The sequence below is a fragment of the Aspergillus bombycis genome, assembly GCF_001792695.1.
Source record: "Aspergillus bombycis strain NRRL26010 chromosome Unknown contig00102, whole genome shotgun sequence".
NCBI lineage: Eukaryota > Fungi > Ascomycota > Eurotiomycetes > Eurotiales > Aspergillaceae > Aspergillus > Aspergillus bombycis.
The window spans coordinates 37,353-51,683 of record NW_019170104.1 but is presented as its reverse complement, the minus strand read 5'-3'; the positions used below and the strand labels follow the sequence as shown (position 1 = coordinate 51,683).

At 49.2% G+C, this 14,331-nt stretch overlaps 4 protein-coding genes across 4 annotated transcripts; 1 reads left to right on the top strand and 3 right to left on the bottom strand.

Moving 5' to 3' along the window:
- Positions 1-80: 80 nt before the first annotated feature.
- Positions 81-2,121, bottom strand: ABOM_009633 (fungal specific transcription factor domain-containing protein; the record flags this gene model as incomplete). Its single annotated transcript, XM_022536761.1, has 5 exons — positions 81-488; positions 544-835; positions 888-1,299; positions 1,358-2,033; positions 2,116-2,121. The coding sequence occupies 5 exons, from the start codon at positions 2,119-2,121 to the stop codon at positions 81-83; spliced, it is 1,794 nt and encodes a 597-aa protein (XP_022385562.1).
- A 775-nt stretch (positions 2,122-2,896) lies between these two features.
- On the top strand, positions 2,897-4,517 carry ABOM_009632 (MFS transporter; the record flags this gene model as incomplete). Its single annotated transcript, XM_022536760.1, has 3 exons — positions 2,897-3,004; positions 3,066-3,455; positions 3,516-4,517. The coding sequence occupies 3 exons, from the start codon at positions 2,897-2,899 to the stop codon at positions 4,515-4,517; spliced, it is 1,500 nt and encodes a 499-aa protein (XP_022385563.1).
- An 882-nt stretch (positions 4,518-5,399) lies between these two features.
- ABOM_009631 (sensor histidine kinase) lies at positions 5,400-9,259 on the bottom strand (the record flags this gene model as incomplete). Its single annotated transcript, XM_022536759.1, has 6 exons — positions 5,400-5,611; positions 5,660-5,774; positions 5,837-7,103; positions 7,163-7,897; positions 7,951-9,096; positions 9,192-9,259. 6 exons carry the CDS (start codon positions 9,257-9,259, stop codon positions 5,400-5,402), a joined length of 3,543 nt encoding a protein of 1,180 aa, XP_022385564.1.
- Positions 9,260-11,945: 2,686 nt separating this feature from the next.
- ABOM_009630 (fungal specific transcription factor domain-containing protein) lies at positions 11,946-13,221 on the bottom strand (the record flags this gene model as incomplete). Its single annotated transcript, XM_022536758.1, has 2 exons — positions 11,946-12,974; positions 13,030-13,221. The coding sequence occupies 2 exons, from the start codon at positions 13,219-13,221 to the stop codon at positions 11,946-11,948; spliced, it is 1,221 nt and encodes a 406-aa protein (XP_022385565.1).
- Between the last annotated feature and the right edge of the window lie 1,110 nt (positions 13,222-14,331).

Genomic DNA, 14,331 nt, shown 5'->3' with positions numbered 1-14,331 from the left:
TTTCTCAAGTAACATCTTAACTTTATACGTGGATAGCGAGCTGTGTGGAAAGTTTGAACCCTGGATATACGACTGAGTACTTAGAAGACAGGCCCACAAAACAGATCAAATCCAGGGTCCCAGTTACTCCCATCATCTGAGTGAAGTAAACTGTTGATTGTAAAGTCAGAATCGAGGAGCTCTGGGAAAGCCCACGAAACATCGCTGCTACTTCCACCATGGTTACCACTCGAGTCAGGAGCAACATACGAGGGGTCCAGGATTTGATCCAGGATGCGGGTCAGTTTCGCCTTGACCTTCTTGCAAAATCCCAAATTACCACTCCCCGGCCGAGCTACCCAGCTTAGGCAGGATATGTAGAGGGTGAGCTCCCGTATTATCTCCGCCCGTGGCAACCCAGGATAGGTGGGGCGACTCAGTAGAGGATTGGAGGATTGGAGTAACTCTGTCGCAAGCAGTTCGGCACTGGGGAGTCCGTATGGTAGGAACTGTAGCGTATATTAGCTTATTCATAAACCATTCATGCTTCTAGTTGCAGCTTACAATGCTGGAAAAGTCGCTTCTGACCTCTTTTGCTCTTTCCCGATGTTCATTGATCACGAGGACGGTGGAGAGGATAGTCTTTGCCACAAGAAGAAGCTCCTTGGGTATTTCATTTTGGCATTCTTGCGTCGCGAACCGATGCAACAGGAAGATTGAGTGGAGGTAATCCAGGTAGACGGAAAGAAGAGCAACAATATCCTGGCAAGGCATCTGTTCATTCCACATCTCGGGTGAATATTTCATATGGCTAGGGCACGTATCCCAAATTGATTGCAGACTTTGCAAGATATTGCTATAGACATATTAGCTCCAGTAATGTTGCGGGCGCTTCAGATACCTCATACCTTGTTTTTCCCTCGATGTCGACATAATTAACCCCCAAGTGTAGCTCAAGAATCTCCTCTCGGACTGTCGCCAGAAGGAACCGAAGACGAACGATAGTAGAGGGACGTCGCTTTCCGTCAGTATTCCACCCATTGCTATCTAGCATTTGAAGACTTCGCTCGTAGTTTGGAGGATCTACGTCATCATCAATGTCCAGTGGCGGCTTTAAGACACAATAATGCCGAGTCATGGAGGGTGGCCGACCAAGTATTGTGGCAATCGTTTTATCCATGCTATACACTACGGCGAAGCATCTCCTCTGCCACAGGTCGATAAACCCCGGGTGCCGTCCTGTAGGTATGTCGTACTGGTGAATTCCGGTAGCATAAATACATGAAGAGAGTACCCCAAGCGAGGAGTATAGCCAGCGACCTAGACGTGGAAGGTCAATACTGCTCTGACACGAAACAGGACTATGACAGCTCCCTACTTGAGTCACCAAATCTCTGGGAGGCAAGCATCAACTGATAATACTTCAGGCAGACCATGAGCTCATTGACAACCGGCAGTGCATTGCTCAGTGGTAATAGCTGATCAATGACCTCCAGCATCTGGGCGAGAGCCTCATCCTTGCTTCTCTGTTGGGGGTCAATCCGGGTAGCATCACGCTCGGGCATATGGATCAAGCCCATGATGGCAATTTGTATCACGCTGCCAATGGTTTCCCACCTGACCTTCTTACCGCTGATCCAGTGGCTCAGCTCACCGGCATGCATGGCTAATTTGGCCGGGACTTGTTGGTAGGAGTTTTCGAAAACGCGAACAACTGTGCGTAGTCTTGATGGTTCATCTTGGGCGATATAGTCCCCAAAGAGATCCCATAGCATATCAAGCGCGGGAAACATAAGCACTTCCGGGATAATAGGCGAGCGACCAAGCACGTACACCTTCCTGACTAAACCTCTCAGGAGCTGTGCATTCTCGACCAGGAAATCCAAGACCTTGAGTCCCAGATCTAATTGCCGGGGGTCGATAGTATATGTGGTACGGTCGGTGTCTGCCACGCCAGGGTCACTATCACTAACGCCCTCACTCATCAGGGAGCGATAGCTGGTTGGGCCGAGGAAGCCCGCACTCTCCAGTGGCGGCGTACTCACCACGACCGCCTGCCCATGGGATGGAATTAGCTCCAACGATCCCGGTTGGTGTACATCATGACTATCGAAAAAGTAAAAGAATGAGCAGCACGTTCATGGTCATTCAGAGAAGCGGAAAGACCCACGATGCGGGTGATCCGGATATTCTTGGCTTCCGCCGTCCTCGGCTCTTGGTTTCTGATAGAGGTCGAAAAGCTCTTGTCATCGGCGCCGGAGCATAAATACATACAGCATTCCTTTGAGCACATCGACCGCATTTAGGCAATGCATGGTCGCATTTGGTTTTCAACTTGCGACACGTTTCGCATGAACGTCGGCTGCCGTTGCGACGAAACAAGCTTTGTGAAGGGGCGTCCATAGACATAGAAAATTGGGGGAAGGAAAAATAAATGGAGACGGGTAAGAAGACAAGCCCAAATTATGCATGCCCTTCGTTCCAGGCAGGTTGGAATAGTGAGTTAGTCCAGGATAATACTAGGCATAAGCGTATGACAGCATAGTTAGTAGGAATTGTGGTTGTTGGGAAGAATCAGAGAGACGGAAGTCCGGTCGGAGGATCCGGAGTAAAATTGCCTGATTCGGACGCCCATCCTGATACTCCCGGACATCGAAAGGCTCCACTCCGTTGCTGGATTTTGATCGAAACTTCACGTTGCTGCCTCCTGGAACGTGGCATATAAACATGCAAATCGAAAATGGGGCACTCGAGGGACTGTCTCGAGCTCATGGTTCTCTTGTTGTCTCTTAACACTAGGCTCCTAAGCCAGTTAGACCGGTTAGTTCTCACATATACATCTACTACTAGTCAACCTTTACTAACTATATAAGCACGACAGTCTTTTTGGACAGAGATTGACCCACTCGTTCATGCAATGGATCCACGCTCTGATCAGAATGCTGCCAGAGAAAGGGAGGACCGAGACCTCGAGCAAGCACAGCCCGACCATGAAAAGGGAGGCCCAGAGCCATCATCGAAACTTGTACGTACTATCCCAGACGCCGGACGCCCCTTACTCCCGTGTAGTGCGCTGACAGGTTCAGGTGAAATGGGAAGGTCCGGACGATCCGGAAAATCCAAAAAACTGGACGACAAGTAAAAAGTGGATGGCAGTGATAACCGTGTCGTGCTTTACATTCATATCCCCAGCCTCATCCTCCATGGTAGCGCCTGCCCTCAGTACCATGGCGAAGGAATTTCACATCCACGATGAGATCGAGTCTCAAATTATGCTCTCAGTCTTCGTTCTAGCATATGCGGTCGGACCACTCTTTCTCGGCCCTCTCTCGGAGATTTATGGGAGAGTGCCCGTCCTCCAGCTGGCTAACCTATTCTACCTGGTGTTCAACGTTGTCGGGGGAGTAGCAAAGTCCAAAGGCCAAATGATCGCGTTTCGATTTCTTGCAGGACTAGGGGGCAGTGCTCCTTTAGCCGTAAGCTATTCTTCCTCCCCATTTAGAGACATGGCTAACTAACTCTCAATGCGTATCTAGATCGGAGGCGGCGTATTGAGCGATGTATTTACGTCCGACCAACGTGGAAAAGCCATGGCTATCTACAGTCTTGCACCGTTGCTCGGCCCAGCCATAGGACCTATCGTGGGTGGCTTCATAACGGAGAATACCTCCTGGAGCTGGATTTTCTACGCCACGTCAATTGCCGATGGCGTGATCCAGCTGGTCGGCCTCGTCTGTCTTCGGGAGACATACACCCCCGTGCTGCTCAAGCGCAAAGCCAAAAAGCTTCGAAAGGAAACTGGAGACCCCGGATACCAAACAGAGGCCGAGATGTCGCACGATCAAACTGTCCTCCGTACACTGCGTGCTTCCCTGGTCCGTCCCTTCAAACTATTAACCACGCAACCCATCGTCCAATTCATTGCCGTCTATATGGCCTTCATGTACGGCCTAATGTATCTCGTGATGTCCACATTCCCCACTCTCTGGACTGGCCCCTACAACGAGAGCATCGGCATCGGGTCCTTAAATTACATCGCCTTAGGTCTGGGCTATTGGGGCGGCTCCCAGATCTGCGCTCTGCTGAACGACCGCATCTACCGCAGACTCAAGCAGCGGGCCGGACAAGGGAAGCCCGAGTTCCGGGTTCCTCTGCTCGTGGTCGCCGTCGTCTTCACGCCCATCGGGCTTTTCATATATGGCTGGACCGCCCAGGCCCACACGCACTGGATTGGGCCGGATATTGGCGCCTGCGTCTTTTCCATCGGTATCATCACTGCTTATCAATGCATGCAGACTTACATCGTAGATGCCTACACGAGATATGCGGCCAGTGCGCTCGCTGCGGTGGCTTGTTTACGTTCGCTCGCTGGTTTCGGGTTTCCGCTTTTCGCGCCGTATATGTACCAAGCGCTGGATTATGGTTGGGGGAACAGTCTTTTGGCATTTGTTTCGATTGGGCTTGGGTTACCGGCGCCTATCTTCTTGTGGCTCTATGGCGAGAAGCTGAGGAAGATGAGTACGTATGCTGCTGGCTGATTGTGACGTGCTGTATCGCACCAAAGCTCTGACGAGCAGACGGGATACGTGAGTGAAACGCTAAGAGCTTATGGCTAAAGAAAGTAAATTTATAAATAGATAGACAGACATAGATACATACATAAGAACCATATAATATTACTAGCTTACGGACCATCGCCACTACGACCGTTCACGTTAGCTAATGCACAGATAGGGTCATATGCAGAGGATTACAGTGCGGAACTGCTTGACAAGAAACATCAGTATCAACACCCATTTGTCCACCGCTAAGATGGAAGCCCTTCAGCACATCTAGTACACTAACACCGGACAAGTATTACCAAAAATGGCAGTATTAATTGTTTCTTCTCCAACATGGCCAGTCATGGAGCATTGCACTTCACTGTTGAGGTGCTCTACCGTCATCAAACGGATTTGCGACTTGGCCGAGTCTAGGGTACGATATAGCGGCTCCATAAAGGGTGATGTGACGAGTACATCTCAAGTTTGCGATAGATGATCACTGGCAGCCAGCTGAGGACGCGCATAGTGGGGTCCTTTTTGCCAGGCCCTCTGTGCCTAGATTAAATGTCCAGAGAGACGATCTTAACCATGCCCAGCCGGCCCATTTTTGGTCATTTGAAGCTATATCTTCAGACCAACGCCCAAAAGGTTCAAGCATATTGAATATATAGGTAGGGTCTATAAATGCGTAAAACGCTATAAATAAATGATTTGAGCTCTAGTAAGAGTAACACAGAGCTGCCTGTCCCCATACGAAAAATATAGTTGTCGCTGCAAACCAGGAAGAATATGTACAATGAATACCAGGGCATTATTTACAGTGGTAAATCGTTGACCAGCGTCTGTTACAAGCCGCAAAGGATGGACGGAACCACATCAGGCAAGGTTCATAACCTTCTTCAAAGCTTTCAGCGAGATAGGTTTGACCATGTAGTCATCCACGCCGGCGGCCAGCGCCTCTCGCAGGGTCTCCGCTGAGCCCAACCCAGTGACAGCCATGATCCGCGATGGCTTAAGCTTCCTTTCCTTCTCATAACGTCGGATGTGGCTTGTCGATTGAATCCCATCCATCACGGGCATTGATATATCTAGATTTGTCAGACAGGGGCGATCCTAGCACAGAAGTCACAACATACCCATAAGGACGTAGTCGTATCTTCGGTGGGAGTCTTTGTATTTATTGAGGGCGATTAACCCATCTGAGGCAGTGTCGTAGCTGCAACCAAGTTTGCGGAGGAAGGTAGATAGAATCTACCGAGGGAACCGTCAGTACACACGCAATGGTCACATACATCGTAGCTAAAACTACTTACTTTTAGATTGATGTCGTTATCATCAACGACGAGACAATGCATCACATCGGGAATCTGAGGCGACTGGGGAGGAGCACGAAGAGGTAGTGCTACTCCCTCATTTTGTGGAGCGCCTGGACTGGCTGGTAATATGACCTCCGGCGAGGAACGCTTTGGCATCACTGACTCGTCGCGAGTGGGAAGAGGAGGACTGGGATTTTCGGGTGACTTTAAATAGAGTTCCTGTGTCCTTTGAAGCACCTCTTCGAATTTTGCCGGTCCAAACGGCTGAGATACACGTATCGCATTCGGTGGTAGGTCGTGTAGATGAGACTCCGTACCACTAAGAATGATGAAAAGGTTGATTCCGGTTTTCTCGCGAAGTTCACGCGGTAACTGACCGTCGCTTGTCGCCTTGGCGTATTCCTCCTCTTCAATGATGGCCACATCACCGCGAGCATTTTCTAGAGACTCCGCTATCGAAAGACTCCAACCGCATTGCGCCATCAGCATGGGGGCCAATGAGCTCCGAATAGCGAGTTTCCTCTTGGCTTCGACAGCCAATATCCCTGTGGGAGTTTCCTTTATATGTGGGTATCCTTCGAATCCAACCAGGCAGGCCCTCACCGGAGCACTAGGCATGGAAGCTGAAGAGGGATAATCACTAATGAAGCGTCGAACAGGGATGTATAGGTCAACCTGTGTACCAACACCAACCTCACTTCTAACATTGATATGGCCGTCCATGGCGTCGACTAACTGACGCACGATGCTAAAGCCTAGTCCCAGGCCTTCCGACAAAGTATTCTCTTGTGCGAATGGGGAAAAAAGCTTGTTTCTGAGGAACATCGGGTCAATACCTCTACCTGTGTCTGTCACACAAAGATGAGCATAAACTGAGTTGGGGTCCGACTGCTTCATGACTTTAGAGAGAGAGACCTCTACAAATCCTGCACTGGTGAATTTCAGCGAGTTGCCGAGGAGGTTCATGACAATTCGTTTCCAAGCCCCCGCCAGGGATTGCACTTTCCACGCATGTCGCTCCTCAATGCGAACAACAACCGTCGTTTCGCCGCTGGAACCATCATTCTTGGGAGTGGCTAAGGGGTCCACAAAAGGCACAGTTGCTCTAGGTGCCCGCTGACCAACATATTGAACCCTTGTGACCTCCTCAATCAGATTAGCCAGGTCAAATGTCGTCGTCAGACTGCCGTCGGATGCTCTGATGCGGTCCTCTCGTGCGGCGTCCTCAGTACTAGTCAGATTGTTGATCTTGGCAAAATCTAGCCTGTAGGAACAATAAGCAAGTTGAAGCGGAGGTCGTGTAGCACAGGTATTTTCACTCACAAATGATTCAATGTATCAAACAAGGCCAAGCCACATGTTTTTAGCATGTCCATCCAGTGAAGCTGGGTCGGTTGAAGAGGGGTCCCTTCGAGCACTTCTGCGCTAGCTAGGATGCCATGCAGTGGCGAGCGGAGCTCATGGCTAACCGACGAGATGAAATCGGATTTGGCCTGTTGTGTGGTGGACCAATCGATCCGAGCCAATTCGGAGATAATGGAATCTCCGAGTACTCTCAAGTACGGCAAGTCGTACACACCTAATGCACGGTCGCTACCACGAGACCATACCAGGGTGCCAGCGACCCATCGTGATTGCCTCCAGCACCACAGGGGCGACCAAAGAACACTGTAGGCATCCGGAAGGTGGTGACGGAGCTGTCGGACAAGGTCACGCAGGCTTTTGGAGTTCGCTTCGGGGCCATCATCCTGTCGTATTCCTCCATCTGATTCACATCCATCCTCATCCACCCGTTCATGGAGATTAAAGAATTGACCCTGTGGGAAAGCCGCAATCAATTGGCTGAGAAGTCTCTCAGTGATCGCTAAGGCATCAGAACCGGTGGGTGACGGTGTATTTTGAGACCAACCCAGCACTTCACATGGCTTTTCCGCAATTTTGGATAACGATCCTACCCCCGGTAGATCAAGTGGACTAGGGGATGGGTCGGCAAGGAATTCTGGATTTGCCGTGGTGGGGAGCGGTTCCCAACTTCGAGCCTCGTCAGCCGATAACACCCTACCTCTTTAGTTAGCGATCAATCCAGTGCGACATACAATAAATACACTAACACGCCCGAGTTACATCGACTCGCATCAAGGAAGAGCACACCATCTAGATCCAGGGAATCCCGCAGGGAGATACTAGCTCGAGTAAAGACCTGAGCGATTTGGTCCGCATTTCTAACGCAGCGTTTCACCGACACCGTGAGCGGCTCATGGCGCTCTGAGGCAGTCTCCTGGAGGCTAAGCGTCTCTGAGGCTGGCGTTGGTACCGCGGGCTGGGGTGAATTGTAAAGAAAAGACGACGTCTTGGTTTGTTCGGAAGACGTCACTCCTGAAAACAGCGACGACAACTCCACCTCCGATGCCGTCGAACCACTGTTAAGCGGACCCTCTATGTTTCCAGATCCCCTAGCACCTGTGGTGGGAAGACTCGGTGACGATCGATCTCTAGGAGAGTTGAGTGTGTTGAGCGTTGATTGTCTGCTGATAGGGAGGGGCACCTCGGCCGGATCGAACTCCCCATGGTCCTTGACGAAATTCGTGAGGCCTTTAATCAGCTTCTCGGCCCGATGATGATCGATCGAGATGCGGACTTTGTCAAGATGTAACGCTACTGCATCAGCGATCTCTTTCAGGGCATCCACCTCTTCTTCCGCAAAGTGCTCTCGTGGTTTGTTATCCACAACACAAAAGGACCCCAGTACGACCCCAGAAGGGCTAAAAAGGGGCACCTCGGCGTAAAAGCGGAAGTAGGGCCATCCCACTACATATGGGCGATCTTTGAAAAAGTCCTCTTGGGTAAAGTCATTGACAACAAAGCGGGAGCTATTGGCGATCATATTAGGCGTCTCGACCGCGTTAGACATGTCCTGGCCGGTAAACAGGGAGATAGTATGCGGACACACCCCCCAGGCCAGATCGATCGTTCGCACACCAAGGTAAATTGCATCATCTGGGATATGCCGATCCTTGTCACGTAGCGAGATGGAGCCGGTAGCCTCTGCGATAATATGCTGGTTCCCATCATCGATAATGGAGATAAAGGCTCGATTGCATCCGAAGCGCAACACTGCCAATTGGCTCAGGGCAGTAAGGGTGATGTCCGAGGACAAGCGAGGCGAATCCTCGTCGGCATCTTCTTGCCCTGCTGTTGTCTGTTCCTCGTTGTTGGGCTGCGGAAGGGAGGGGATGCGATCGAGGGTGCAGTAATACCTGTGTAGTTGCCGACGACGGAAATGATCAGCGGATCAACAACCTTACAGAGTAACTATGGACCAGTACTTTCTTCAGTCCTTGTTGTGACTCACCTAGATAACTCTCTGATCCTTTCGCGTTCTGCATCTGTGGGGGGAGGCCGCGGAAAGGAAGCTGCCATCCTTCACATATCTTCCAAGGGAGTGTTGTTACGATTGTAGAGGAAAGAAAGAGAAAGGGAAAGGAAGGGAAGCTGATTCAGGAACCTCACTGCCTGAGGCCGGAATACCGAGTCCTGAGGTACTCCTGATTTCCCTTGGTCTGATTGGCCGAGACTGGGTCTAGACTCGTCTGGAAACATAGAATCCAAGAAAAACGTGTCGGGCTGGGAAGCCACCCAATCACCTGACATACGTGGCTCTCGCTTGTGGGCCCGATGACGTCGATTCTCCCGAGATTTATACTGAAGTTGTTCGCCGTTGAGTACGGAGTGACTACCCCCACATCTCCCCTGCAAACCGTTTTCCCTTCGGCCGAAATGCTGATTTACGATACACACTACCCTTTTTCCTGGCTAGTACTATACTAACTATTGATCAAACAATTAGCGACCGTGTAATATACCTGATTGTGTCTAGGATCATACTCGCCTCGGTTATTAATTCCGTTATAATCACGTGATCGTTTGATACCTGAGAAATCCAAAGTGTTTCCCTTCCTTGCCCTTGGGATTCTGATACCACTAAATCAGTGGCTTTATATAGTCTAAAATCACTCTCTATCCTCACCTAGGATTGTCGGGTGAAACTATAGCCGGACACAGGAGGATTCATCGATTCCTTTGTGGTGCCGCCACGACATATATTCTAGTTCCGTAGTGAGATGTGACCCTACCGAAAACAACATTTACCGGCTGGGTGTCCATCACTTTGCCAGCAGTTTCATTTTGCCCAATGCTGGATGTAATATACACTGATTCTAGTTATCTCTTTTCAATGAAGATGCAAACAAAACCGTAATTACAAAGAACTAACAAAGAGGCCGCGGAGAAAAGCCCTTTGTTTAAGACTGTTTCTATTCGTCCGTGAGATACGTACTTAGAGGCAAGTAGTAATAATTCATGTTATTTCCTGAATCTGCACCTCTGATTTGGAAAGCCCTATAACTTGTCCAGTAATAATGTTGATTGTTTTGCAAGGTTTCGCAATCCTTTACTCCGATAGACACTGTAACCATCGTAATGTCCCCCTCAATGGCATGTTTCAGCTGGCTAGAGCCAACATATGTAGTGAAAGTGCCTTGACATACGGAAAGCTGCGCTATGCAAAAAGAAATAGATTGTACTTGGAGCCCGCTTGCAACATATAAGAATTCCATCGAAAGCTTGCTGAGTCGAGTTTTACAATGCCTTGACATCTATCATACACTGCTCAAGATCCAACACCACTACCAAAGACCCATCCCCTCAACATCTTCTTCAACCCGGCTTAACCAGATTAAGAGCCCAACAGTATGGTCACCATCTACATTACCTATTCCTTCAGCCCTACATTCACGACCGAGAGAGCCATATTGAGATCCGCACACAGCCATGTTAGACACGACATATTCACACTGTCGTGGTATCCGATCGACAACCTCCCGCATGATAGGCAGTGTCGGCCAATTTCCATCGATGGCTTCTGGAGAGACTGGAACGTTAACCATCCCCTGCTGCGAGCCGCTGTTAGGGATCGCACACTGGAGGAATTGACTGCAGAGTGGGTCGGAGAAAGTGCCGAGGACTGTATTTGGAGGACTATGAATGAGGGTCTGCTGCCCCCAAATAGGGATCTGGGCCGAAGACGAGATACATAAGCGAGATAGTGGCTCTAAATGTATGGGCTGCGCGGGTTTGAAGTTGGCCAAATGGTATTTCAGAGAACAATTGCTGCTGGCCTTAAGGAACAGACAATGCATCATAGATGAAAGCCACTAATATTTGTAGTACCCCATACCATATGAATGGGCGGTAGCCGAAGGTAACGAATATAAAGGCGTGGGTTAACTAAACTTGCACCCGTGACGTTGGTAGATATCTGGCAACTGTTTTAAATGAACCGAGACATTATTTGGCTCCAGAAAGTACGCATGTGCGCTCCGTCTTGAACTTTCATGTCAACAACGCGAAGACTGCGTGTTGATAAAGAATGACAGACCATCCTATGGAGATTGAGCCTTCTGGATATGGGCTACTCAAGCACTTCATTAGACTTTCTATGTCGGTTGGACATTCGCCCATCTAAACTCAATTTCTTCATCAAAATGATCTTTCTGATGAGAGGAAGCTTGACAATGAGGTCACGTTGCTAGCATCTTCAGAATCCTCGCTATCTAGCTCTAAAAGCTCCAAACACCGATTGAGCACGTGAATGGCAGTGCCTTTAATTCAAGGCAGCCGACATGTCAAGCAAACATTGGCGGAGATAAAGAATGTCGGTGAAATGACTCCATGGAATGTTAAGGTCCGCACATATGGGTCGAGATCCGTGCTATCTCCACAATAAACGGCCATGGGCGGGTGTGCTTTTAGTTCCAGCTTCATGCTACGAACTGGCTTCCCAGAGGCTCATAGTTGCGTGGATTCCTGGCGTTGGCGGTGATGATTTGATCAAAACCGGAGCATAACTTCGTAGAATGTACTCCGTGTCCCGTCCAAGATGGCCTAGAGGAAGAAGGTAAATAATTCCCGGGATGCTAGCCGGTCTTGGATAACCTAGCGGTCAAGACCCGCGAGTGTCAGGGCAGCAGATTCACCCTATGTCTGTGCTCGCAGATTCCTAATGTCGGCATTCGATTGTTTGAACCAAGTCCTCGTTACCGCGATATCATACCGGGGAGCACTTCTGGAGGGCTGCTAATATAAGATGAGTGACAATGTTCATACATGAATGGACGTCTTGTAGCCTCTTCATTAATTCAATGCATGATTCAATGTCTGTGATGGTTTCCCGTTGCTTTACCGGGGAAGAGATCTGAACCTCTGCCAGGTGGATTATCATCGCAATCATAATAGTTGTAGAACCGATAATCGGGAGCGAATGAAGAAGATTCATGTCATCTAATTCGGTGGCAATCTCAGTGATCTGCCTAGCAGCATGCTGCATGCGGGACGTCGACGATTGGAATATTTGCGACTGATACAGCACGCAAACCACCCCCTGATAGACCATGTGCAAGACGTTGCGGTGGAGTGTAACTATCGGGCTTTCATTGCTGCCGATCCAAAACGCTGTGGGAGGACGTTGACATATGGGTGGTAAGGAATATTCCCAGTCAGTTAATGCCTTTTGAGACATCCAAATACTGGTGAGGTAGTCTGAGTGATGTTTGTTCGGAGAATCTGGTGGTGTGGCGATGGCATCGGCAGATATTCCCGTTGAGTTGCACCTGGCCTGCACGTTCAGCACTCTTCTGATACACAAGCATAACTGCGCTTGAGAAACACAGATATCGGCCAGGCATTTCTGAGATTCTAAACATCGAATAAAAGTACATCGAGGAAGCAGGAGTTGGCTTTCCATGCTTATATTACCAACGTCAAAGTCATCTTCAGTTAACATGGAAACGTTGAAATCAACACTGCGAATCAGCGGCAGGCACCTTAACCTAAGGGAGATCAAGGAGTCCGCCATATAACACGTCCAGGCAATTCTTCTGTGAAGTTTCTGATTGTAGTGTCTTGCATAACCGGTGGGAAGGTCTCGAAAGAGCCCCATCATTAACGCCAGCGAAATGGCAACCTCAATCCAATATCGGCTGTCTTTCCCGTCCGTGGCTTTGGAACGGTGTGTCATGAGAAGCAGGGCTTGGAGGTTGGTGAGTGGATCCGATTCGTATTGTGATTGATATAAAAGCTAGAATGTGGTTAGCTCGAAGAAACCTTGGTGAAGAACGTTGTGGGTTACAAACATGTGCTTTTTGGAAGAAAGCTTCATGAGCTTCCTCACGGCTCGAGTAGCCAGCCTTTTGAAGGTGGTCAAGATTGACAAACGTGGTTGCCGAAAACATGACAGCTTGGAACAGGAGCAAGCTGATCTTGCCTTGACCACCTTCTTTGTTGCTCACACTATTGATAAACGTCTGCCAGTTTATGAGTGGCATAGTAGGTAAAACACACTCAAAGAATGTTTGTAATAGGGCTTGTTGAAGTGGAAAGCTTGGTAGGGCCAATGCCCCCTGTAGTAAAAGACGCTCATAACTATCTTCACCTATAGCTGTAGAAATTGGCCTAATAAAATCTGGAAAATCGCTTGCCAAGCATGTCTCAGGAGAAGACGCCAGTGTCTGAGGAGTCAAGTCCATGAACACGTTCCTGGAATCCTCCTCTAGATAATCAAGTAACATCTCCATCTTCGACGAGAGAGATCTGAGCGATTTGGAGGCCGGCAGGGCAGCTTAGAAGGAGTAGCCTTCGTGGCAAGTCAATGAATTAAAAAGATATATCGATAGCCTCGCTTTACGCGCGCCAACCCAATGAGGGAAGATGGGCTCATAACATAATCTGTGTCGCCTGTAGCTATGGGAGCAAAGTGCTTGGAGTTGGTTGAGAAATATACCATGAGAAAGCTTACGTGGGATAAAAGAACCCCTGCTTCATCCATGCTAGATCCTTGCCGTCGTGAGGCAGGAGACTTGATTTGTCAACACGGAGAGATCAACCAGCCGACGTTTCCGAGGAAGCGCGCAGAGCTACCCCGTATCTACTCCGTTTCCGAGGACGTGTAATGTGGGGAAGATAGTCTGGGGAATAGAAGCGTATGGTCATTGTGGTTAACGCTAAAGCCAAGTCGTAATCGCAGAGCCTGCTCAGCTGTATTGAGAAGTTAAATAAAGTGTGGGCTTAATCTTTTGTCTTCCAGACTTGCGTTAAGATTTTGTAAGACGCCACGGAACCGCGGAACCTAAAACGAAGAACCAATTGAGGTCGTCTTGGCAACTTATCAACAATTTAAGGTTTATAGCTTCTAAGCAATTACACAGTACAATGGTCTATTGATAGTCTTGCGTTAATGTATCAGTAGTCTATGTGGGATCTATGTGGGATCTGACGAGGCTAATGGCGAGTTTGGTATTCGTAGCCCGCGGGTACCGACTACCGAGGTAAGGGTTTCCTTGTTGGGTCTAGCCCTGTGCCGAGTCTGGAATAGCTCGCCAAGAACGGAATCGATACTGTCTGTAAACGGTTAGCGTGTCCCCAGAGAAGCTCGATTG